This window comes from Ochotona princeps, chromosome 6 (genome assembly GCF_030435755.1).
Source record: "Ochotona princeps isolate mOchPri1 chromosome 6, mOchPri1.hap1, whole genome shotgun sequence".
Classification (NCBI taxonomy): Eukaryota; Metazoa; Chordata; class Mammalia; order Lagomorpha; family Ochotonidae; genus Ochotona; species Ochotona princeps.
Genome location: NC_080837.1, coordinates 47888040 through 47909423, shown reverse-complemented (window position 1 = coordinate 47909423; position 21384 = coordinate 47888040). Strand labels below are relative to the sequence as shown.

The following is a 21384-nucleotide window of genomic DNA, read 5'->3' as shown; positions in this document are numbered from 1 at the left end:
TGGAGCCAGGAGCTTCTTCTGGGTCTCCCATGTGGTTCAGGGGCCCAAGGACTTAGGCCATCTTCCACTGCTTTCCCAGGCATAGGTAGGGAGATGGATTGGAGATGGAGCAGGCAAGATGTGAACCAGTGCTCATATAGGATGCCAGTGCTGCAGGTGAAGAATTAGCTTGCTATATCATTGTGTCGACCCTCCTCTTAAAAAAACACAAGAGAAATAAATACTAAGTTCTTAGTAAAGAATGTAGGTACTGGGCCCAGCAAGATGGCGTAGTAGTTAATGTCCTTGCCTTGCATGCCCGGGATCCCATATGAGCACCGGTTCTAATCTCGGCAGCTCCACTTCCCATCCAGCTCCCTACTTGTGGCCTGGGAAAGCAGTTGAAGACAACCCAAAGCCTTGGGACCCTGCACCAGCGTGGGAGACCTGGAAGAAGTTCCTGGCTCCTGGCTTCGGATTGTCTCAGCTCCAGCCTTTGCAGCCACTTGGGGAGTAAATCATCAGACGGAAGATCTTCCTGTCTCTCCTCCTCTCTGTATATCTGACTTTCCAATAAAAAACTAAATAAATCTAAAGATTAAAAAGAATGTAGGTACTACTCTATATGTAATGACCCTTGTAATCTTCATAATCACTTCGTTTAAAAAGGCTGGATTAAGCCCCTTCTATAGAAATAGAAAAGTAAAGAAGTACAGTACTTCAAAAATCTCCTAGTAGTCTAGAATAGTATGTAACTGGGTATCCTGGCTCCACAGCATTTAGCCTATCTCAAACTGGAGTGGTCCCCAGAGCTCTTTATGTCATTCTCAAACTGTTCTCTCCCTCATTTTTCCCTGATTTCACTGTTGCCATAACGGCCCTCACTCAAACCAAAGCCATGCAAGTCCCTCTCCAACCATTCTTTTTCTCCCTTCTAATGTCAACCCATCAGCAGAGCCTGTCAAGGTCTGTCAGTTCCAAAACGCAGCTGTTTCTTTGTGCCCTTGGGTCACCCGGCTACCCAACACATTGCCATAGCCTCTGGTGGCTTGGCACTCTTGTTGTCAAATATTACCCACTTTCTATACAGTCAGCAATCTCCCTAAACTATAAGCCCTCGAACTCACCTCTTTCAATCCTCCCACACTTTCCTGCCACCCTTGGAATAACTCCAAGTCCTCCCCTGACCTCCTGGGCCAACCCTGCCCAGCTCACCTGTACAGCATGTTCCTGGCCACAGCTGCTCCAGGCAGGTGGCATTTCTTCCAGAACTCCTACCATGGACATAGGGTCTGGTCTTCCTTCTGGAGGGACTCTCCCTCCAGGTCTATGCCTAGGTCATTCAGGTTGTAGTTCAAATGTCACCTCCTCTGGGAGGGTTCCTGGGCCACCCATTCTGGTTATTTTCCCTGCTTCCTCATCTCACCTTGTTTAGGATCCTAAAATGCACTGACTATTCAGCATCAACATATTGATTTTTCTACTGGATTCCATCTTCTCTAAAATAGCAGCTTCAGAGAGATGAAACCCCCATTTGCCTTGTTCACACCATGTGCCAAGGCTCCAAATGAGGACCTGCTAAGGAGATGAATGGTATTTGCCTGTGACAAACTGAAAAGCAGCAACTTAGAAGATGTGACTCAGTTGTTTCTTATGAGCCAAACCCCAGTAGTTGTATTTTCTCATATTAAAAAATGATGTGTTTTTTTTTTTATTTGTTTGAGAGGCTGGGCAGCAAGAGCCAGGAGCTTCACCCAGGTCTCCCATGTGGGTGCAAGGATTTGGGCATATCCTCTGCTGCTTTCCCAGACGATAAGCAGGGAGCTGCATAGGAAGTGGAACAGCTAGGACTAAAACTGGTGCCCATGTAGGATGTCAGCATCGCAGGTGATGGCCTGCAATGTTTTGCCACAACACCAGCTCCAACACTTTATTTGTAATAACAAATAAACATAGTTTCTCACATACATATGACATGATTTATTTCATTTTTTTAAAAAGATTTTATTCATTTTATTACAGCCAGATATACACAGAGGAGGAGAGACAGAGAGGAAGATCTTCCATCTGATGATTCACTCCCCAAGTGAGCTGCAACAGGCCGGTGCGCGCTGATCCGAAGCCGGGAACCTGGAACCTCTTCCAGGTCTCCCACGCGGGTGCAGGGTCCCAATGCACTGGGCCGTCCTCAACTGCCTTCCCAGGCCACAAGCAGGGAGCTGGATGGGAAGTGGAGCTGCCGGGATTAGAACCGGCGCCCATATGGGATCCCGGGGCTTTCAAGGCGAGGACTTTAGCCGCTAGGCCACGCCGCCGGGCCCGATTTATTTCATATTAACAAAACATGGATATTTCAAGTTTTGCTATGACAAATGATTGTCTCAATGTTTGTTTATTACAAATACAGCTGTGATAGCCATTTATGTACAAGCACATAAATCTTTGTGCTCACTTGCCAGTGCTTCCTTAAGATAAATCATTCAAGTTAAAATGACTGGCTGAAGAGGAAAAAGCCTGTTTAAGACTTTTGATACAGGGCCTGGCACCACGGCCTGGTAGCTAAATTCCTTGCCTTGAACACATCTGGATCCCATATGGGTGCCGGTTCTAATCCCAGCAGCCCCACTTCCCAAAGCCTTGGGACCCTGCACCCGTGTGGTAGACCCAGAAGAGCTCCTGGCTCCTGGCTTCAGATTAGCGCAGCACTGGCATCCTGGCTGCTCCACTTACCATCCAGCTCCCTGCTTACTGGCTGGTCCTTGGGATCCTGCATCCAGAGGGAGCTCCTGGCACCGCTTTTCGGATCAGCTCAGCACTGGCCGTTTGTAGCCATTTGGGGAGTGAACCAGCAGAGGAAAGATCTTTCTGTCTTCTCTGTGTAAATCTGGATTTCAAACAAAATAAGTAAATACTTCTTTAATAATTTTGAAGTTACACCATATAGAAAAGACATGATACCGACACAGAAAGCCAGAAGTTGTGTATAATCCTACCAACCCCCGTAAACCAGGCTAGCAAACCGATGCTGCATTTCAAACACTGTGCTTTATTTTTGGAAGGCGAGCGTCTTCCTCTGGGATAAAGAACTGCGGACTTCTCCTTGGAAGGGCCCACTACTCGGAAAGGCTTTCCAGAAAGGAACGTAATTCAGTGGGTGACGTTAATCAAAGGGGTCGACGGGATCCCCACTTTACAGACCAGGAAGCCCAGTTTCAGAGAAGTGACATGACCGTCCTGTAGGCCCGAGAAGGATGGAGACCAGGAGGGCCCAGAAGCGGCATCGGCATGGAACAGGTGCGGCCTCAGCCGCAGTGCAGGACTGCAGAAGCGCCGGATCTGCGGGGGCGGCGCCTGTTACGCAGAAGTCACGAGTCCCTCTGTCCGGTTGCCCATTGGTTCTCTCCAGCCGCCCTTCCGCGGGCAAGAGTAACCCGTCCTATAGCCGGAAGTGAGCTACACTCAAATGGAAGACAACTGCGGTGTTCAAAGCGGAGCGGCCGGTTATCCCAAGGTGACGACCTGCTCCTGCATCAGGTTGCGGCCCGAGCTGCCCTTGGGCACCCCCGGGTCCTAGCTGACCCGTGGTAGAGATCTGAGTCGCAGCGCCACTTACACGGACCGCACCGGGGCCCGGAGGGCAGCCGGAAACCCCGCCCTTGGGAGGGAGCGGGCGGCCTCGGCCAGGCACCTGGAGGGACCGCCCCAGGGCGGAGACCGGCGCCATGGACACGCCTCTGGGCGCCGGTCCCGCCACTTTGCGCCTGGCCGCGGCAGCCAGCTGGCAAGTGGTTCGTGAACGTCGCGTCGAGCATTTTCCGCGAGTGCTGGAATTTCTTCGGAGCCTGCGCGCTGCTGCCCCCGGGTTGGTGCGCTATCGGCATCATGAACGGCTGTGTATGGGCCTCGGAGCCAAGGTATTGGAGCTAGTAGGACCTGGAAGGAGAATGGGAGCCAGACAGGGGAAGCGAGGGCCTGACAGCGAGCAACAGCTGTTGGCATTGGGTAGCTAGTCCCGAAATGGGGAGTCTGAGTTGAGTACCTTGCAGGTAGTGGTGGAGCTGATCCTGCAGGGCCGACCTTGGGAGCAGGTCCTGAACGTCCTAAATGACCACTTTCCGCAGTCTGGGTCTGTGGTGAGGGACCCCAAAGCTGTGAGTAACCGCCACTGGCAGGATCCCCGATCCCAGTTACACCTGTTGCAGCGCCCTTCCCCCTTACAACCATCCTAGTTCTCCTGATGCCTCTAACCTGTCTGCCCTCCTATCCACCCCTTCCTCTCCCAGACGGAGCAAGATTTGAGCAAAATTTTGGAGGCACAAGAAACTTTCTGCCAACAGGTGAAGGAACTGTCGAAGGCACCTGCAGATCTAGCCTCCAGGCTGCAGGTGAGACCAGCTCAACTGGGAGTCTGTTCCGTGGCTGTTCCCTCTCTGACCCACTTCTGGCTCCTCTGCAGGAACTTGGACAGGAGTATGGGGAGTCCTTTCTGGTGGCCATGGAGAAGCTGTTCTTTGAATATTTGTGTCAGCTGGAGAAGGCGCTACCCCCACTGCAGGCACAGCAGGTTTTGTTGCAGGCGGAATGCTGAAGGGCAGAGGGTGGTGGGCAGGTTGTGTCAAGAGCCGTCATCTTCATCTCCTCTCACTCTCTTCCTGCCCACAGCTTCAGAATGTACTGACTTGGATGCAGCCTGGAGTTTCTGTCACCTCATGTCTTACCGTGAACCAATACTGTGCTGACATGGGGTGGACCCTTCCAGGTACTAGGGCCATTGGAAAGAACTGGGCACTTGGAGCTATGCAGTGCTTGTCATGGGACAGCCCTGGGGAAGACATGTGGCATCAAGCCAGTTGGATCTTGATAACATCATTCACATATCATACGAGATTTGTCAGCTTAACAAATGAGCCTCCTGTGAATTTATTGAGTTTTAGGTCCCACTTGTGGATGTCTTGGCAAGGCCCAAGCACATGTTTTTGTGGGCTTGGATGTGCCCCGCCTCTGGCCTGAAGCAGAGACATTTGGCGGAGTTCAGTTGTTATTTCTCTTTGTGAGACATTGCCTCTTCTCTTGCAGAGTGTTCTGTTGATTCAGTGAGCCTGCCAGAAACTACGGAGCAGAGCCCTCCTCAGCCAAGACCAGCACCCCACACTCCCCTGCCAAAAGCCAAGCCTGGCCCACATTCCCCTCCGACACCAGCTTCGAGGCAGCACCCAGAACCCTTAACTGGTCGCCACTTCAACCTGGCCCCTCTGGGCCGGCGAAGAATCCAATCCCGATGGACGTCTACTAGGGGAGGCCATAAGGAGCGCCCCACTGTCATGCTGTTCCCATTTAGGAACCTGGGCCCAGCCACCCAAGTCATATCCAAGCCTGAACTGAGGGAAGGAGGTGGGGGTCACACAGAAGAGCCAGCAAGTGCTGCAGGCTCAAGCACAGCTTCCAACGCAAAGTCCAAGAGTCCTTCCCACACCCTGGGGAAAAGGGCCCTAGTGGAGGACCTGGCTGACTTCTCTGGCTCTGAGAAGGAGTGAGTGGAACACGAGATGCTTCTTACCACTGGAGAGCATGTGCTTTGCCTGCATCCCCTTACCCTGTCATCTTTGCTTGCTCCCACCTCAGGAATGGCTCGGATTGCCACAGAGACCCCCTGAAACTAGCACTGTCGCCGCCCCGGGCCAGGACAGGTAGGTGACTTGTCAGGAACGGATCAGACAGACCCGGGGGAGTGTTCAAGAAAGGTCTCTGTGTCCACCCAGGAGGAGTCCCATTCCTTATGCTTTGCTTTTTGCAGCATGTCCTCCATCTGTGTGCAGCTCTGTCATTACCATAGGGGACTTGGTCTTGGATTCTGATGAGGAAGAGAGTGCTCAGAGGGAAAGACAAGTGAGTAGTAAGGAAAGCTGGGGAAAGGGATGGGCAGAGCAAGACTGAGAAATCCACAGCTCCGAATGTAGAGAGCTCAGGGAAGGGTTCTGGATGAGAGGATCTTCCTGCACCCCTTCCTCCTCCTTCTCCACAGGAGTCTCTGGAAAACTACCAAAAGACAAAGTTTGATACCTTGATCCCCACCTTCTGTGAATACTTCCCCTCTTTGGGTCCAAGTGCTGGGCCCTCCCCTCCATGTGATGTGACAGCCCTAAACACTCCCATGAGCACTGGCATGTTTTCTGCACCCTGTCCATCTCCCACTGCCTCAGCTGTGCAAGCCATGTAGTGGGTATGAAATAGAAACCTGGATTTGGGCAACCCATCTCCACTGCTAAAAATACCATGTAATGCTTCATCATTAAACTTTGGCTTTATTAGAACATTGTCTTGATGTGAGGGAGAGGGCTAAGCCAGCGTACAGTCAATCCCTAGAGGAAGACCCAGACTCTCCAGGGCTGGAACAATATCTGCCCTTTTATGTCCCTTGGTCCCCCGATGCATGCAGAAGAACCCTTCTCAGCCGTGGTTGAGAGCCCAGAAACCATGTCCTTTTGCTGTTTGGAAGGTTTGTATGTCCTGATGCCAGGACACACTTTGACACCAGGTTACCTGGAGATGGTGGCACCAGAATGGAGATTGAATTGTACTTGGTCCTTGACCACCGCAGTTGGTGCTGGCCCCATATCCGCTTATACTGGAGCAGCGCCAGGGCACCAACGTTAGGTAGAAAGCCCCAGTGTCTCTTTATAGTAGATGGAGTCTCTTTGTTGAGGTATTTCAAATGCATAAAAGCTTCTGTGTTTTCTTTAGATATATAAAGGTCCCATTTAAAGAAGCTCATTAACATGACATGATTTTGAAAGCCCTGACTCTTCCAGACAAAGGCTACGTAAAACACTTATGGACTGATCAGTGTTATTTCCTTGTAGTACTCTTGGGGTGCTGGGTTCCCAGATCCCCCTGGATTATCTTTCTGCATTTCCTCAGACTGTCTTTTCACTTGCTTCCTCCTCAGTCGAGTGCCCTGGGTATTTTGTGTGTGCAAACAGGGAAGTGTAGCATTACCACAGGAGCACTTATGAGTGAGCCACTAGGAAATGACAAGACAATGCATGCGTAGGCACAGCAGCTGGGACAGGGAGGGGCCTGCTCAGGAAGCCCCATGGTAGAGTGCTGGGATCTAGTGCTCCCCGCTGAAGATGGGGTTCATCTGCTGAGTGACACGAATGAACGTAGTTCTCCTGCTCAGCTCCTTCAGCTTGGCTGCTCCCACGTAGGTACATGTCGAGCGTATCCCCCCTAAGATGTCCCGGATGGTATATTCCACATCCCCTTTAAAGGGAACTTCCACCGTCTTTCCCTCTGAGGCCCTTGGCATAGAGAAAATTTGATTAGCTTCTCCATTTAGATGCCCAATGACTGCCTCGCATCTAGGCCCCGGTCGCCAAGCCACCATCCCAGGAGGCATGAATCCTGCCAACCACACCACAGGGTCCCATTCTCCAAGAAGCTCTAGCTTCTGGGCCTCTGGCTCCTACCTGTATTCAGCCACACCCCCAGCATACTTCTTCATGGCCATTTCAGAACTCATCCCATAGAAGAGCTTGTACTTCTTGCCGTCTCTCTCAATGAGCTCACCACCTGACTCGCTGTGTCCGGCCAGCATGCCACCCAGCATGACAAAGTCAGCCCCTGCTCCTGCCAGCAGCAAGGGAGGGACAAGAGATAAAACTGGCTGGTGGTGTCCACGTGGCCACACTCAAAAGCCACTCACACCAGATTCTCCACGCTAACAGTCGCCCCCAGCATCTTCTCGGTTCTGCTTCCACTGTCTACAACACAGGCCTGCTGTGCCCTGGCCCGTACTCAGTAGGCCTCATTTCCCAAGATTTTGAGAAGAGCCTTTGGCCGTGTCCCCATTTGGCTTTTGCTCTTTCTGCTACTTGTGGCATCTTGGTCATCTCATTTGACTGTACTCAGCTGAGCAAGTATTGCTTCTAAGTGTCCCAAGAGTAAAGATCTCCCACTTCAATGTGAGGGTCACCCAGAAACCTGTGAATACAGCTTTGCAACCCTATTCCTGAGTGATTTTATAAGTTTAGAGTAGGGCTCAGCAACCTACATTGTCCCACAGTCCAGCAAGGAGGACAGATGGCCCTGGCCCATTGAGTCCCCATCCCCAGACTACCCCTTGCTGGCTTGCCCAGGTGATTCCACAGGCTCACAATCACAAGTTCACAGCATGAAAGAAACTAAATGGCTTCCTGGCCTCTCCTAACCTGACTGTAGTCCTCTTCTACAGGGTCCTCCTGTGCCCTCCTAACCTCCTTACCGAAAGCCTTGGCCACGTCCCCAGGACAGCTGCAGCCTCCATCCTGCAAAGTAAAGAGCACTCTAAGGACTCAGCAGATCTCCCAAACCCTCTCGGCAACATCCCAGTCACCATCTCAGAGCTGCCCGGAACCCCGGGGGCCTGATCCAACCCTGCCAGAGCCTCCCTATTCTACAGAAGTGTGGCAGCCTCCCGCCCCGCCCGTCCTGGGGCCTTACTGAAATGATGTGGCCTTTGAGGCCGTGAGCAGCGTCTGCACACTCCATCACAGCACTTAGCTGAGGATACCCTACTCCCGTTTTCTTGCGGGTGGTACACACAGAACCTGGGAAGTACATGACAAATGTGGGGAGGAAAGATTCCACAGATGTTTTCCACCAGAGTGCTCAGAAATGGTCCCAATAAACCAACTTACCTGGCCCAATTCCTACTTTGATGATATCAGCCCCAGAAAGGATGAGTTCTTCCACCATCTCCCCAGTTACGACATTTCCGGCCTGAGACAGATCAAAGAGCATCCTTAGGGTCAGGAGAGGAAAGGAGGTTACATGCATTGATAGGTGGGATACCTGAACCAGGCCTCCCAAGACTTTACAAAGGTGGGGTGTTGATCCAATGTACTGGGCTCTTGGGCTCCCTAAGGGCAACTGCACTAGTTACTTCAAAGGGTCCTGCTTCACATCTGTGCCCTAGTCTGCACCACCAAGCTGAGGTAGGAGGGTGAGTGAACAATGTGACTGTTGGCTGAGGTCCAGGATGCACTTCATGGCCTCAGCCAACAGGGAGACACAAGGCAGCAGGGAGGCACATTCAGTACAGCAAGAGGAGCTACTAGACCAAACATGGTATTAGAGTTGTCTTTGTCTAACTCCCCTTTCCCACCGAGATGCCAGCACATCCTGTCCCTAAGCAGTTCTGTCATAAAACTGGCTTCACCTTCCTACACCTGTGAAAATAAAACATTGTTTCCTTGTGACCCCTTTTATACTGCTGTAGTACATGTCCATTTCAGTGCACAGATATGTATTTGCTACATGGGTGAACAGTGTTTCCTCGTGGATTGGTGAGTGATGTCAGGGACTAAGACTTTATCCTTCAAGTGTTACATACAGCACCGACCAATAAACAGACATTTTAAATTGGAAGCACTGTATAATCACCCAGTAATGTAAGTAAGTGGTCTAGAAAACATCGTAATTAGAAGTGAACTAATATTATGAAATGGAGCAGCAACAAAGTGGAAGGGGAGGAATGTACAGCTATAGGGTAATAGTCGTACCATGATGGTGTGTTGGGGGAAGCGCTTTCGTACATCCTTCACAAATTCAACGAAGTGTTCTGAATAGCCATTGGCCACATCCAGGCAGATATATTTCAGCTGGGGAATAGCTTCCAGGACCTGTTCCAGCTGCTCAAAATCAGAAGCGCCTGTGCCTGAGCTGGCAGCCAGATGCTGTGGGAGAAATGGGGTCCTGTTGGCTGGGATGAGGGTGAAGGCTGGTCCCCAAGAAACCAAAGGACTCTGGAACAGTGGGATAAGGGAGCAGGTAGGTCCAGCGTTACCTCAAGGCAGTCAGGATTCTGGCTAGCAAACTCTTGCCACTGGTCAAGCCTGTAGTGCTTATGGATAGCAGTGAAGAGGGAGAACTAGGAAGAGAGAAATTATCAATGAAGAGAAAATCTGGTTAGCACTGTTCTAGAAACACTTTCATAGTATTCTGATAAACAATGACTGAAATTTTAAAGTAACTGGAAGCTAGTAGTTGAACTGGGATTTGAATTCAACCTTTATTCTCCCTACAAGTCCCTAGAGGGCTGACTGCCATGAACTAGTGCTTGTCAAATTTTTGCAACAAGCTTTGAGTCTTCCAGGTTGGATTTTACTTATCTGCATGCACGCTGCTTTTGATTTTAAAAAGACACTGTTTTAGGCACTAGACCTAAGGAAAACCTAAGGAAGCAGAGGCAGCCGCACCTGCACTAAGTCCCTCCAGAGTCCTCACGAATTAAGGACTGACTCATCTACGTCTGGTTCACTTACCAGTAGTAACTCCAGAGGCCCACTGGTAAGGCCATAAGGTCAGTGGAAGTAGTAAGTAATCATGCTACCCCATCCTTTTTCCAACTCTATTGGAGAAAAGGACACTTTTTTTGTTTGTTTGTTTGTGACATGGACCAAGTCTTATTTCTACCTTTAAGTCAGTTATGTTCAAAGATCCAACGACCCAGCTGGCATTCTCTAGCTCAATAAATTTTAAACTGTATCCCAACACAGAAGGGCATTCAGATCCAATGTGACTGTTGGCATTTGTGCTTCACGAGTACAAGCATGTAACAGCTAAGAGACAGCAGGTGGCTGAGACAACACAAACCTCGCAGCTGACAAGAAATCCAAGGAAGTCCCAGGTCAGCCAGCAGCAAGGAAGTGCCACATTCATTCAGGGATCATCAGTACCAGCTCACTCTGATACTGAATTCGGCTTTCTCAGCAACACTCCTACCATCATGTGGAGATTTGACTCTACCTATTTTGTTAGCACACATCAATAATACCAAAAGCCAGTCTAAATGAAGCATTAAGACCCCACCAGCATTCACTGCATGTCAACTCTGCCAGCAGCTTCACCATGCCCCAACTCTACTGCACAGGGCAGGCAGCCAAGGACAACAGCAGCATTCCTAAGCAGTGAGTGAATAACATAATACAACTGTGCAACTATCCACCTTAGAGAAACCACAGACATTCCACAAAGACACCAGTGGAAAAGGGAGGCGAAGTCCTTAAAGCTAATGGAGCCTCAAACAGCAGCAGAATCCACGATCCAGGGCTCCATGGCTCAACCAGCACAGTACACGTGTCTCAGGTAACTGTCTACCTTCTCAGCTACTATTACTGACAGGAACAAGATCTTCCATGTTCAAAGTGAACAACCTGTATATAAGAAAAACACATTCCATTTGGGACACATCCCAGAAACTCCCAGGAACCTAGAACTTGAACAAGACAAAGATTCAAAGGAGGAAAAAAAGATTATCAAACATAAAAGGGAATTAATCAACTAGATCGTTCTAGTTAGGAATTTTTCTCTTTGGTTTTAGTTAGAGATTTTTGCTGAAATTGTATTTAGCTTCTGGGCTGTCAGCAAATGCTCGGCATTGTGAGCACTGGTATAGGTAGAGGGACTTGTGTGATGAGGAAGGAACAATCTGAGTGGCAGGCAGAGTTAGTAAAGCATATAAACAGACAAGAAAAAAGGTGAACTTTCCATTTATATATTGGGAAAATGGGAACAAAATTTAGCTTTGGGGGCTGGCGCTGTGGTACAGGAGGCTTAGTGTCAGGATCCCATATGGGCAATGGTTCATGTTGCGGTTGCTCCACTTCCAATCCAGCTCCCTGCTTATGGCCTGGGAAAGCAGTGGAGGATGGTCCAAGTCCTTGGGCCCTTACATCCACATAGGGGATGCGAAAGAAGCTCCTGGCTTCAGATAGGCTCAGCTTCAACCGTTGTGGCCATTCTGGGGAGTGAACTAGTGGATGGAGGATCTTTCTGTCTCTCCTGTATAAATATGCCTTTCAAATAAAAATAAAAATAATTTTTAAAAATCTATTTAGTTTTAATATCACTAATTCAGATAATTCTTTGACCTCATCAGCTGAAAATAGCCTCAATGCTAGAGAAAATAGTAAATGGAAAATGGAACATTTTGTTGACTGCCAGGTGGCTGACTCCTCTGCTGCTGGCTGGGATAAGGCGGACACTACAAGGACGACAGAGGTCTGCGGAAGTCCTACCTTACAGAGGACCTTGGCCATCTCAAAAGTGCCCACGGTATCCATATTAGCTGCAATGATGGGCACGCCAGTGTACATCTGCTTTGAGTTCCGAAAGGAAAAGGATCTTGTGAGATCCACCTGCAAATATGAACAGGAAACTGAGCAGCTCAAGCGTCTAAACAAACTTTTGCACCGTGATAAGTATCGGGTGGTTTTCTTGAACTTGAAGGTCAAAAAAGAGCCAGGTAACTGACGATGGCTCACCTCGCTTCGAGACTTGAGGGTGCTGCGTTTGGGCCTTAAGAGGACATCCTTGAAGTCCAGTTTCACATCGTTGTCTATGTGAGGCATGGCGGAGTCCTTGCAAGTAGCAATGGATCTGATGACTGAACAGTCGGAAAAGTCATCCAGGTCCTAACCCAGCTCCTCCCTGCCCCGGGCTCTCCCATCAAGTCGGGACTGGCGGCAAGGTTCATTTCTCGGCCAGAGCCGTCCCGCGGTTGCCGTTTACTCTCGCTGTCTCCATCCCAGGTACCCATTATGGAGGGGAAAAACTGGGAAGCAAGGGGCTCTGAGTGACCCTGAGGGTGCATTCCTCACCCGCCACACTTCCTTCTCCCGCCTCCCTGCAAACAGCAAGTAGGGAGTAAGGGGCTGCCCCGCTTCCGGACTAGGGTACCCACTTCCTGCTGACTCGGCCGGGGCGGCGGTTTACCGAGGATCGCCCTCCTCAGCAACCAGCCTCGCGCAGCCCGCGGAGCTTCCGGAACCGTGCCAGCAGGTTCCGCTAGTCGCCGGCGAGAACAGCGGGCCGAGGGCATTCCAGCTTCGGCGGCGGCCGTGAGGCCTCCTGGGTAACAGAGTTCGCACACGGAAGGGCCACCCTTGGGCCCGCAGAAGGAGAGACTACAACTCCCAGGGTGCAACGGCAGCGCTGCCCCTCCTGGCATGATGGGAATAGTAGTTCGCGCCGTCTCCAAGCTTTCCACTAGCCCCAGCTCGCTAGGCACTCTGAGAATCCCCGGAGGCGTCATCTCCGCTATATCCAAACCGGCTGTGCTTCTGTTATTTACGACGCCACAGGAGCGAAACGCGAGAGCATTTCTGAGCCTTCTGGGAAACAGGAGGAAAGGAGGAGGGGGCGGAGCCAGACGGTGACCCGGAAGCATAAAAGGTGGCACAGAGGGCTATTGCTGGGGAGCAGCAGCAGCGACCGCAGCGGTAGTAGCAGCGATTTGTCCGTGCGCAGCCCCAAACTAGGAAGAAGATGCTAATTAAAGTGAAGGTGGGAACATCTCTACCCCGTTACTGAGCTGGCGGCCGGGCCTCGGAGAGAAGTGGGGGTAAAGGGAGACCACGCCTCTCCCCGGGCCGGACGCTGCTGCCTGTCGCGGGGTGGCGCGCGAGGTGTGACGGGAACGAGGGGGTTGGAGGGTTTGAGAGCGGGAGGTGTCCTGGCCACCCTGGGGGTCCAGGGATGACGGTGCCGTAGCGCCAGGAAGCCTCTGTGTGTTCAGAGAGAAAGCCCCGTAGAAGCCGCTGGCCATGGGTCTCGCGGAATGAAGCCCGCTCGCCGTCCTTCACGCCCAGGTACCTGCGTGCTGTCCCGGCGCCTCGGCCGGGCTGACCGGTGAGCCTTGGCCCCGGTGTGTCACAGCGCTCCCTGCGAACCCGAGCGGTCACTCGGAGCCTCGCCCCTTCACTGAGGCAGCTCAGTTACCCGCACCTCGGCTTGGGGAGACTGTCTCCCCGTCTCAGCTCCCGCGGTTCTTGCCCGGGTTCCCAACCTGGTTGATCAGTTGTGTATGCTCCGTCGTCTTCCTTAGGAAGAGAAAACACCGCTGGCAATCGATGAATCCAGCACCAGATCTGAACTCTTTCTACTTCATTTTCCTTTGCATCCCCATTACCCACAATCTGATATGGGGTCTCATCAATTTATATCTTAATTTCTCTATTATAGCTCCGGCCAGATTTTCCTGACTGTTTTCTCTGAAATGTAGCATCTAGACTGAAGTGTGGTGTACAAAACCATCGTGTATAGGTCTTCCATGAGCTTTTCATTAAGATAAAAGCACTGATTAATACGTTATGTATATAAAAAAATGTTACGTATAATTACCTTATAACTATGTCTACAGAAATATATAGAAATATATCCTTCCAGGCATTTTTGAAAGTATGTAAACGAACATGTCTGTTGTCTCCATGAAACTGGAATTATACTGTGTCTTTCATTTTTTATAAACAATTTTTAAAAGACTTATTTTATTGGAAAGGAAGGTTTACAGAGGGAAAAATCAGTCATCCGTTGGTTCACTCCCCAAGTGGCCACAGCAGCCAGGAGCTGAGCCAGGAGCAGGGTCAGGAGCAGGGTCCCAAGGCCTTGAGCCATCCTCTACTGCTTTTCCAGGCCACAAGCAGGGAGTTGGATGGGAAGTAGAGTAGCAGGGACATGAACCGGCGCCCACATGTGATCCCAAGTTCTTTCAAGAGGAGGATTAGCCAATTGAGCCATCATACAGGGCCCAATTGCTGTCATTTAAACGGCCAGCATGTTTTTTTTTAATGATTTTTTTTTTTAAAGATTTATTCATTTTATTACAGCCAGATATACACAGAGGAGGAGACACAGAGAGGAAGATCTTCCATCCGATGATTCACTCCCCAAGTGAGCCGCAATGGCCGGTGCGAGCCGATCCGAAGCTGGGAACCAGGAACCTCTTCCAGGTCTCCCACGCGGGTGCAGGGTCCCAAAGCTTTGGGTCATCCTCGACTGCTTTCCCAGGCCACAAGCAGGGAGCTGGATGGGAAGTAGAGCTGCTGGGGATTAGAACCGGCGCCCGTATGGGATCCCGGGGCATTCAAGGCGAGGACTTTAGCTGCCAGGCCACGCCGCCGGGCCCGTTTTTTTCTTTTTGTATTGCAAAGTCAGATAAACAGGAAGAGAGACAAAAAGGAAAATATCCCATCTGATGATTCATTCTCCAAGTGACCACAATGGCCGGAACTGAGCCAGTCCAAAACCAGAAGCCAGGAACTTCTTCCAGGTCTCCCACACGGGTGCAGGGTCCCAAGGCTTTGGGCTTTCCTCCACTGCTTTCCCAGGCAGGCCACAAGCAGGGAGCTGGATGGGTAACAGGGCGCCGGGATTAGAATCAGCGCCCATATGGGATCCCGGTGCATTCAAGGCGAGGACTTTTGCTGCTAGGCCACCATGCTGGGCCCTAATTGCTAATTCTAAACATGGAGGGCTGTGTAGTTTTCCCTCTGTGATTTTGCCATGATTCGTTTAGCCTTCCATTTGTGGGCCAGTTAGATGGTGTCTCCAAGGTTTCAGTCTCAAAGCTGCAGTGACCATTGCGGGTACTGTTAGAGAGGCAGAGGGAAGTAGACTGCTCCCCATTGCTGCTGAGCTCTGTGTGCTCCCCCTGGCCAGTGCAAAGTAAGGTCGAGGCTGGAAGCAGGGGGCTCAGGACACGCTCCCTGTGTCTTCAGGAATTTACTGCCTGAGCGCACAAGCAGGATGCTGAGGCAGGAGCCGGAGGCGGGCTTCTGATCCAAACCCTCTGCTCCAGGTGCAGGGGGCTAACCACTACACCAATTCCCGCCTCTGTATCTGTGCTTGGGGGGTTACCATGATTGTTTGCCTGGTGGTGGCATTGCTGGGACACTGTTGTCAGATAACCTTGGAAATATCCATGCCTCTACAGTCAGCTTCTGAAACACAGCACCACCCTTCCTAGAATTTTACATTTTATAAGCTAGTTATTTATTTTTTTTTTTTAAAGATTTATTCATTTTTATTACAGCCAGATATACACAGAGGAGAGACAGAGAGGAAGATCTTCCGTCCGATGATTCACTCCCCAAGTGAGCCGCAACGGGCCGATGCGCGCCGATCTGATGCCGGGAACCTGGAACCTCTTCCGGGTCTCCCACGCGGGTGCAGTGTCCCAATGCATTGGGCCGTCCTCGACTGCTTTCCCAGGCCACAAGCAGGGAGCTGGATGGGAAGTGGAGCTGCCGGGATTAGAACCGGCGCCCATATGGGATCCCGGGGCTTTCAAGGCGAGGACTTAAGCCGCTAGGCCACGCCGCCGGGCCCAAAGCTAGTTATTTTTTAAATGTTATTAAGTTCAAGCATCATACTCGTGGGAGATGAGCTTTAAGCCTTCTCTTAGAAGTTTTCTAGTCTTACAATTTTTTATAATTAAATCAATGAATATTCATGTGACAAGTTATGTTTTTACAAAAAAACTTAAATACTGGGCCTGGCACAATGGTTCAATTGTCTAATCCTCTGTCTTCAAGTATCAGCATTCCATATGGGCACCGATTCGTATCCCAACTGCTCCATTTCCTATCCAGCTCCCTGATTGTGGTCTGGGAAAGCAGCAGAGGATGGCTTAAATTCTTGCAACGCTACACCTGTGTGGGAGGCCTGGCAGAAACTCCTGGCTCCTGGGTGCAGAGCAGTTCAGTTCTGGCTGTTGCAGCCATTTGGGGAGTGACCCAGCAAATGGAAGATATTTCCTCTCTGTCTCTCCTCTATAAATCTGCTTTTCCAATAAAAAGAAATAAATCTTTAAAAATATATTAAGTAGTGCAGATAAAGAGACAGTTAGCATTAGTATGATCTGCCCTGCTGCCAGTGGGGCCATTTGGGGAGTGAACCAGCGGATACAAGGTCTCGCTGTCTCCCTCTTTCTCTGTAACTCTGCCTTTCAAATAAAAAGTCTTTTTTTTTCCCCGTTAAAGGACTTTCTTATTTACTTGAAAGGTACAGTCACAGAGGCAGGGAGAGAAGGACAGAGAACTTCTGTCTACTGGTTCACACCCCAAGTAGCAGCAATGGTTGGGGCTGGGCCAGGTGGAAACCAAAAACCTAGAACTCCAGCGGGGTCTCTGACCTATGTGCAGAGGCCCAAGGATGTGCACCATCTGCCGCTGCTTTAGCACATTAGCAGGGATCAGGATCAGAAGCGAAGCAGCCAGGGTTTGAATCAGCACTGCAGGTAGTGGCCTAACTGGCTGTACCGCAACAATGCTCTCTGGATAAGGCTTTAAGACAGAGGGAACACAACATTTGCAATTGTGCAGTTATGTAATTGTCATATTGGGCTACCAATACCCTTCACCTAAAGAAATCAGAGCTGCAGTTGAGGGTTTAGTTAGAAGACTAGAGAAGTTAAGAATGAAATCTGGAATTCCTAAAAACTAATCAGAGATAATTTCTGACATCCCTGGGAATTTTTTTTGAAAGATTTTTTTATTTTGGAAAGGCAGATTTACAAAGAGGAGAGACAGAAAATCTTTCTTTTTAAGGATTTATTTGAGAAAAAGATCTTGCATCTTCTGGTTCGCTCCGCAAACAGTCATAGTGGCCAGGAGCCTGGAGCTTCATCCTGGTCTCCCATGTGGGTGTGGGGACTTAGCACTTGGGCAGTCTTCTGCTGTTTTCCCAGTTGCTTAAGCAAGGAGCTACATCAGAAGTGAAACCCGTAGTGACTAAGCTGGACTAAGCTAAAGCCAGGAAGCGAGCGCTCAAACCAGGACTCGCATATGGCAAGCCTGGAGCCCAGGTCCTTGGGCCATTGCTGCTGTGTGTGGAGACTGGGTGTGGGGCACAGGCATTGGGCTCTGGGCAGTGGGCCCAGAGTTCCAGCCCCAAAGTTGTGTAGCCCTTCACTGCTGAAGGTGACTCCCGGGGCTGGAGACAGGCAAGAGGGCCTTGTTCTCTTGGCTGCTCACATGGGGAGAGATAGCAACAGCGCTAAAGCCATGTGAATGCATCTCAGTTCCAGATGGAAAAGAGGTTGTAGATGGTGGAGTGCAGGCAGCAGCAGAACTGGACCATCCTGTGGCTTCCGAGGGCTCCCAGGGTACCTTGCAGCTGGGGCAGATGTTGAATTAGAAGGGGGGCAACCAGTGGTTCCTGCAGTTGAGGCCCCTGGGGTAATCGTCTGGGGGACATCTGGAAGGTATTGCTGCCACTGGGCCTGGGAGCACATGCATGTTGGCTTTTTCTGTAGGGGGTTGTGGGGCTTGAGCCTCCAGTGGTGGGTTCAAGTTACCACCATTGTCTCTCTTGATCTTTGTCCAATGGTTCTTTTTTTTTTTTTTTTTTTAGATTTATTTATTTTATTGGAAAGGCAGATGTACAGAGGAGGAGAGACAGAGAGGAAGATCTTCCGTCTGATGATTCACTCCCCAGGTGACTTCAATGGCCAGTGCTGTGCCGATCCGAAGCCAGGAGCCAGGAACTTCTTTCCAGGTCTCCCATGTGGGTGCAGGGTCCCAAAGCTTTGGGCTGTCCTCGACTGCTTTCCCAGGCCACAAGCAGGGAGCTGGATGGGAAGTGGAGCTGCCAGGATTAGAACCAGCGCCCATATGGGATCCCGGGGCGTTCAAGGTGAGGACCTTAACCATATCGCGCCAGGCCCTCTCAATGGTTCTTGAACCAGACCTGCATGACCCTGGGGTTGATGTTCATTCTTGAAGCCACTTCGTTGCACACCCTGGAGTTTGGGTACAGGTTTTTGCTGAGTAGGATGGTCAGTTCTTCCAGTTGCTTCTCCGTGAACACGGCCCATTTCCTGGGTACATGCTTGTGCTGTTTGCCTGTTGTGAGGTCATCCAAGCTAAACATCTTGTGGTTGTGACACGCTCAGCTCCAGAGGTGAGGAAAAAGACCTCTCATCTGCTGGTTCACTCCCCATGTGGCCACAGTGGCCAGAGCTGAGCTGATCTGAGCCAGGAGCTTCTTCCAGGATTCCACAGTGGTACAGAGTCCCAAGGCTTTGGGCCACCCTCTACTGCTTTCCCAGGCTACAAGCAGGGAGCTGGATGGGAAGTAGAGCAGCCAGGACATGAACTGGGCTCCATGCCAGGGAATCCTTGATTATCTGAATGATTTCTAGCTTGGATAATCAGTACAGCATGGTTTTTCTGATGTGGAGAAATCTCTTCCTTGGGACCTTCTCCCTGCTGTGTCCTTCAGAAGTATATCATTGTTTTCAGGGATGGGGACATAGGCAGAGGGGGAGATGACTTGTGGGATTCAGAATTGGATGTTGGGTCTGACGGCGTGGCCTAGCGGCTAAAGTCCTCACTTGAACACACCGAGATCCCATATGGCGCTGGTTCTAATCCCGGCAGCTCCATTTCCCATCCAGCTCCCTGCTTGTGGCCTGGGAAAGCAGTGGAGGACGGCCCAAAGTCTTGGGACCCTGCACCCGTGTGGGAGACCTGGAGGAAGTTCCTGGCTCCTGGCTTCAGATTGGTACAGCACTGGCTGTTGCGCTCACTTGGGGAGTGAATCGTCAGATGGAAGATCTTCCTCTCGGTCTCTCCTCTCTCTATATATCTGACTGTGTAATAAAAATAAATAAATCTTAAAAAGAGAATCAGATGTTTCAAACTGTTGCCCAGCAGAGTTGTTCACAGTCTAAAAATGCATGGTAAGTCCTGGTGCAGTTACGCTCCTGAGATGGGAAGTAGCACTGCTGAGCCTGCACATCAGAGACCAGAGGGCCTGGGAGACCATGGTACAGGAGGCTGGAAATTCACAAAACCTTTGTCTGTTTCAGACACTGACTGGGAAGGAGATTGAAATTGACATAGAACCCACAGACAAGGTGATGTATGCAAGTTCCTCTTCTGGGCTTTTTGTTGCCATCTGCTAGTGTTTGAGTATACTTAGGGAACTTGGTCCTTTCACTCATCTCACCTGGGTAGCCCTGTGCCTTTGGTGGCGCTGCCCCTGAGCATTTCCCTGACCACGTATCCCTCTGCAGGTGGAGCGAATCAAGGAGCGGGTAGAGGAGAAGGAAGGAATTCCCCCGCAGCAGCAGCGCCTCATCTACAGTGGCAAACAGATGTGAGTCAGGGGTGGGCACGAAGATGAGGGGCAAGAACTGGGAGTAAATTAGGCCCGCCTGGCTGGCTTCTGGTGCACATTGCCCTGTAGATTTATTTGAAAGGCAAAGTTATAGAGAGATTCATTTCCTGGTTCACTCCCCAAATGGCCACAACGACCATGGCTGGGCCAGGCCAAAGCAGAGCCGGGAGCTTCTTCTGAATTTCCCACAGAGGTCACAGGGCTCGAGGCCTTGGCCCGTCCTCTGCTGCTTTCCCAGGTACATTAGTCGGGATCTGGACTGGATGTGGAGCAGCCAGGACACAAACCAGCCCCCATACAGGATGCTAGTGTTACAAGTGGAGGCTTAAGTGGCTATACCACAACACCAGCCCCAGAATAACATCTTTTTTCCTAAGGTAAAACAGAAATTAAATGGAAATGTATTATGTTGAAATAGCATTACTGAAATTTGTAAGATATTAATATATATTTATTCATTCATTAAGCAATTTTTAAAAATATTTATACTTATTGGAAAGGCAGATTTACAAAGAGAAGGAGAGACAGAAAGTTCTTCTGTCCACTGGTTCATTCCCCAAGTGGCCACTACAGCTGGAGCTTAACCAATCCAAATCCAGAAGCCAGGAGCTTCTTCTGGGACTCCCACATTGGTACAGGGTCCCAAGGCTTTGTGCCATCCTTGACTGTTTTCCTAGGCCACAAGCAGGGAGCTGAATGGAAAGTAGAGCAATCAGGATTAGAACCAGCACCCATAGGGGATCCCAGCGCATGTGAAGTGAGCTCTTTAGCTGCTAGGTACCGGGCCTTCATTATGTGATTTCTAAAGGTGGTACTAATAACTGTTACAAGCACCTCATCTTGCTAATAATGCTGTGGGTTTTTGTCTACATTTAAAATGTAAAGACGAAATTTTTTTTCACATCCAAGTCCATCAACAACCCCTATGAGACCAAAGTTCAGAATCCCTGTTTCAGGTGGTATTTTTAATGCGTTTTTTTTTTTTTTTTTTCTCTTTGTGCTGTAGGAATGATGAGAAGACAGCAGCAGATTACAAGATCCTGGGGGGCTCAGTCCTCCACCTGGTGCTGGCCCTGAGAGGAGGGGGCGGGCTTAGGCAGTGAAGGACCCTCCCTCCGTAATCTCCTTACCCTGGCGCTCATAATGAAGCATCTATTCTGTCACTCTCTGGGACTCCAGAGCCACTGTCCCCTCCCCTGGATGCCCAGCCATGTGTGTCTACTGGTGGGAGACTGCGAGGGCCCCAGGATGCGGTGTTCCTGGCCGAAAAGACCCTTGCTGGCCTTTGGGTTTTAGTTTGCAGTCCTGTGTGTTTCCCTCTCTTTAGGCTATGTCCCTGGTTGTCAATAAAATATCTCCTTGCCTCCTGGAATCCTGCTTGTATTGCACAAATACCACTGACATGATGGACCCAATGCTCCCCCAGTTGTATCAAGCAGAAACAGACAGTGGAAATGCTGG

General features: G+C 50.3%; 3 protein-coding genes across 6 annotated transcripts; 2 read left to right on the top strand and 1 right to left on the bottom strand.

The window, feature by feature from the left end:
- The first annotated feature begins 3378 nt into the window (after positions 1 to 3378).
- Positions 3379 to 8317, top strand: TINF2 (TERF1 interacting nuclear factor 2). Of its 3 annotated transcripts, none has more exons than XM_058666263.1 (9): positions 3379 to 3893; positions 4026 to 4112; positions 4263 to 4364; positions 4436 to 4543; positions 4642 to 4738; positions 5056 to 5509; positions 5602 to 5666; positions 5774 to 5865; positions 6002 to 6290. In XM_058666263.1, the coding sequence occupies exons 1-9, from the start codon at positions 3702 to 3704 to the stop codon at positions 6194 to 6196; spliced, it is 1392 nt and encodes a 463-aa protein (XP_058522246.1). In that variant the 5' UTR covers positions 3379 to 3701; the 3' UTR covers positions 6197 to 6290. The 3 variants fall into 3 exon arrangements, with proteins under 3 accessions (XP_058522246.1, XP_058522245.1, XP_058522247.1); XM_058666262.1 differs by having other exon boundaries at positions 3384 to 3893; positions 4026 to 4130; XM_058666264.1 differs by lacking the exon at positions 6002 to 6290 and adding an exon at positions 8213 to 8317 and having other exon boundaries at positions 3385 to 3893; positions 4026 to 4130.
- Positions 6409 to 12853, bottom strand: GMPR2 (guanosine monophosphate reductase 2). 2 transcript variants are annotated; one of them, XM_058666265.1, is made up of 10 exons: positions 12704 to 12853; positions 12285 to 12406; positions 12039 to 12158; positions 9806 to 9889; positions 9522 to 9695; positions 8658 to 8739; positions 8461 to 8567; positions 8243 to 8285; positions 7449 to 7608; positions 6409 to 7280 (listed from the first exon to the last, which is right to left on the bottom strand). In XM_058666265.1, the coding sequence occupies exons 2-10, from the start codon at positions 12369 to 12371 to the stop codon at positions 7091 to 7093; spliced, it is 1047 nt and encodes a 348-aa protein (XP_058522248.1). In that variant the 5' UTR covers positions 12372 to 12406; positions 12704 to 12853; the 3' UTR covers positions 6409 to 7090. The 2 variants fall into 2 exon arrangements, with proteins under 2 accessions (XP_058522248.1, XP_058522249.1); XM_058666266.1 differs by lacking the exon at positions 12039 to 12158.
- A 284-nt stretch (positions 12854 to 13137) lies between these two features.
- On the top strand, positions 13138 to 21295 carry NEDD8 (NEDD8 ubiquitin like modifier). The gene is made up of 4 exons (XM_004584719.3): positions 13138 to 13305; positions 19613 to 19660; positions 19820 to 19902; positions 20930 to 21295. Exons 1-4 carry the CDS (start codon positions 13288 to 13290, stop codon positions 21024 to 21026), a joined length of 246 nt encoding a protein of 81 aa, XP_004584776.2. The 5' UTR covers positions 13138 to 13287; the 3' UTR covers positions 21027 to 21295.
- Positions 21296 to 21384: the final 89 nt, after the last annotated feature.

Excerpts from the sequence above, each read along its gene's own strand:
- TINF2 (XM_058666262.1), top strand. The coding sequence starts at position 3,702 with ATGGACACGCCTCTGGGCGCCGGTCCCGCCACTTTGCGCCTGGCCGCG. Across the intron at positions 3,894-4,025 it reads GTATGGGCCTCGGAGCCAAG|GTAGTGGTGGAGCTGATCCT; the intron begins GTATTGGAGCTA and ends AGTACCTTGCAG. Across the intron at positions 5,667-5,773 it reads GCCGCCCCGGGCCAGGACAG|CATGTCCTCCATCTGTGTGC; the intron begins GTAGGTGACTTG and ends TGCTTTTTGCAG.
- NEDD8 (XM_004584719.3), top strand. Across the intron at positions 19,661-19,819 it reads ACATAGAACCCACAGACAAG|GTGGAGCGAATCAAGGAGCG; the intron begins GTGATGTATGCA and ends ATCCCTCTGCAG. Across the intron at positions 19,903-20,929 it reads ATCTACAGTGGCAAACAGAT|GAATGATGAGAAGACAGCAG; the intron begins GTGAGTCAGGGG and ends TTTGTGCTGTAG.
- GMPR2 (XM_058666265.1), bottom strand. The coding sequence starts at position 12,371 with ATGCCTCACATAGACAACGATGTGAAACTGGACTTCAAGGATGTCCTC. Across the intron at positions 12,159-12,284 it reads CCCTCAAGTCTCGAAGCGAG|GTGGATCTCACAAGATCCTT; the intron begins GTGAGCCATCGT and ends TCATATTTGCAG. Across the intron at positions 7,609-8,242 it reads GGACGTGGCCAAGGCTTTCG|GAGCAGGGGCTGACTTTGTC; the intron begins GTAAGGAGGTTA and ends TGCTGCTGGCAG.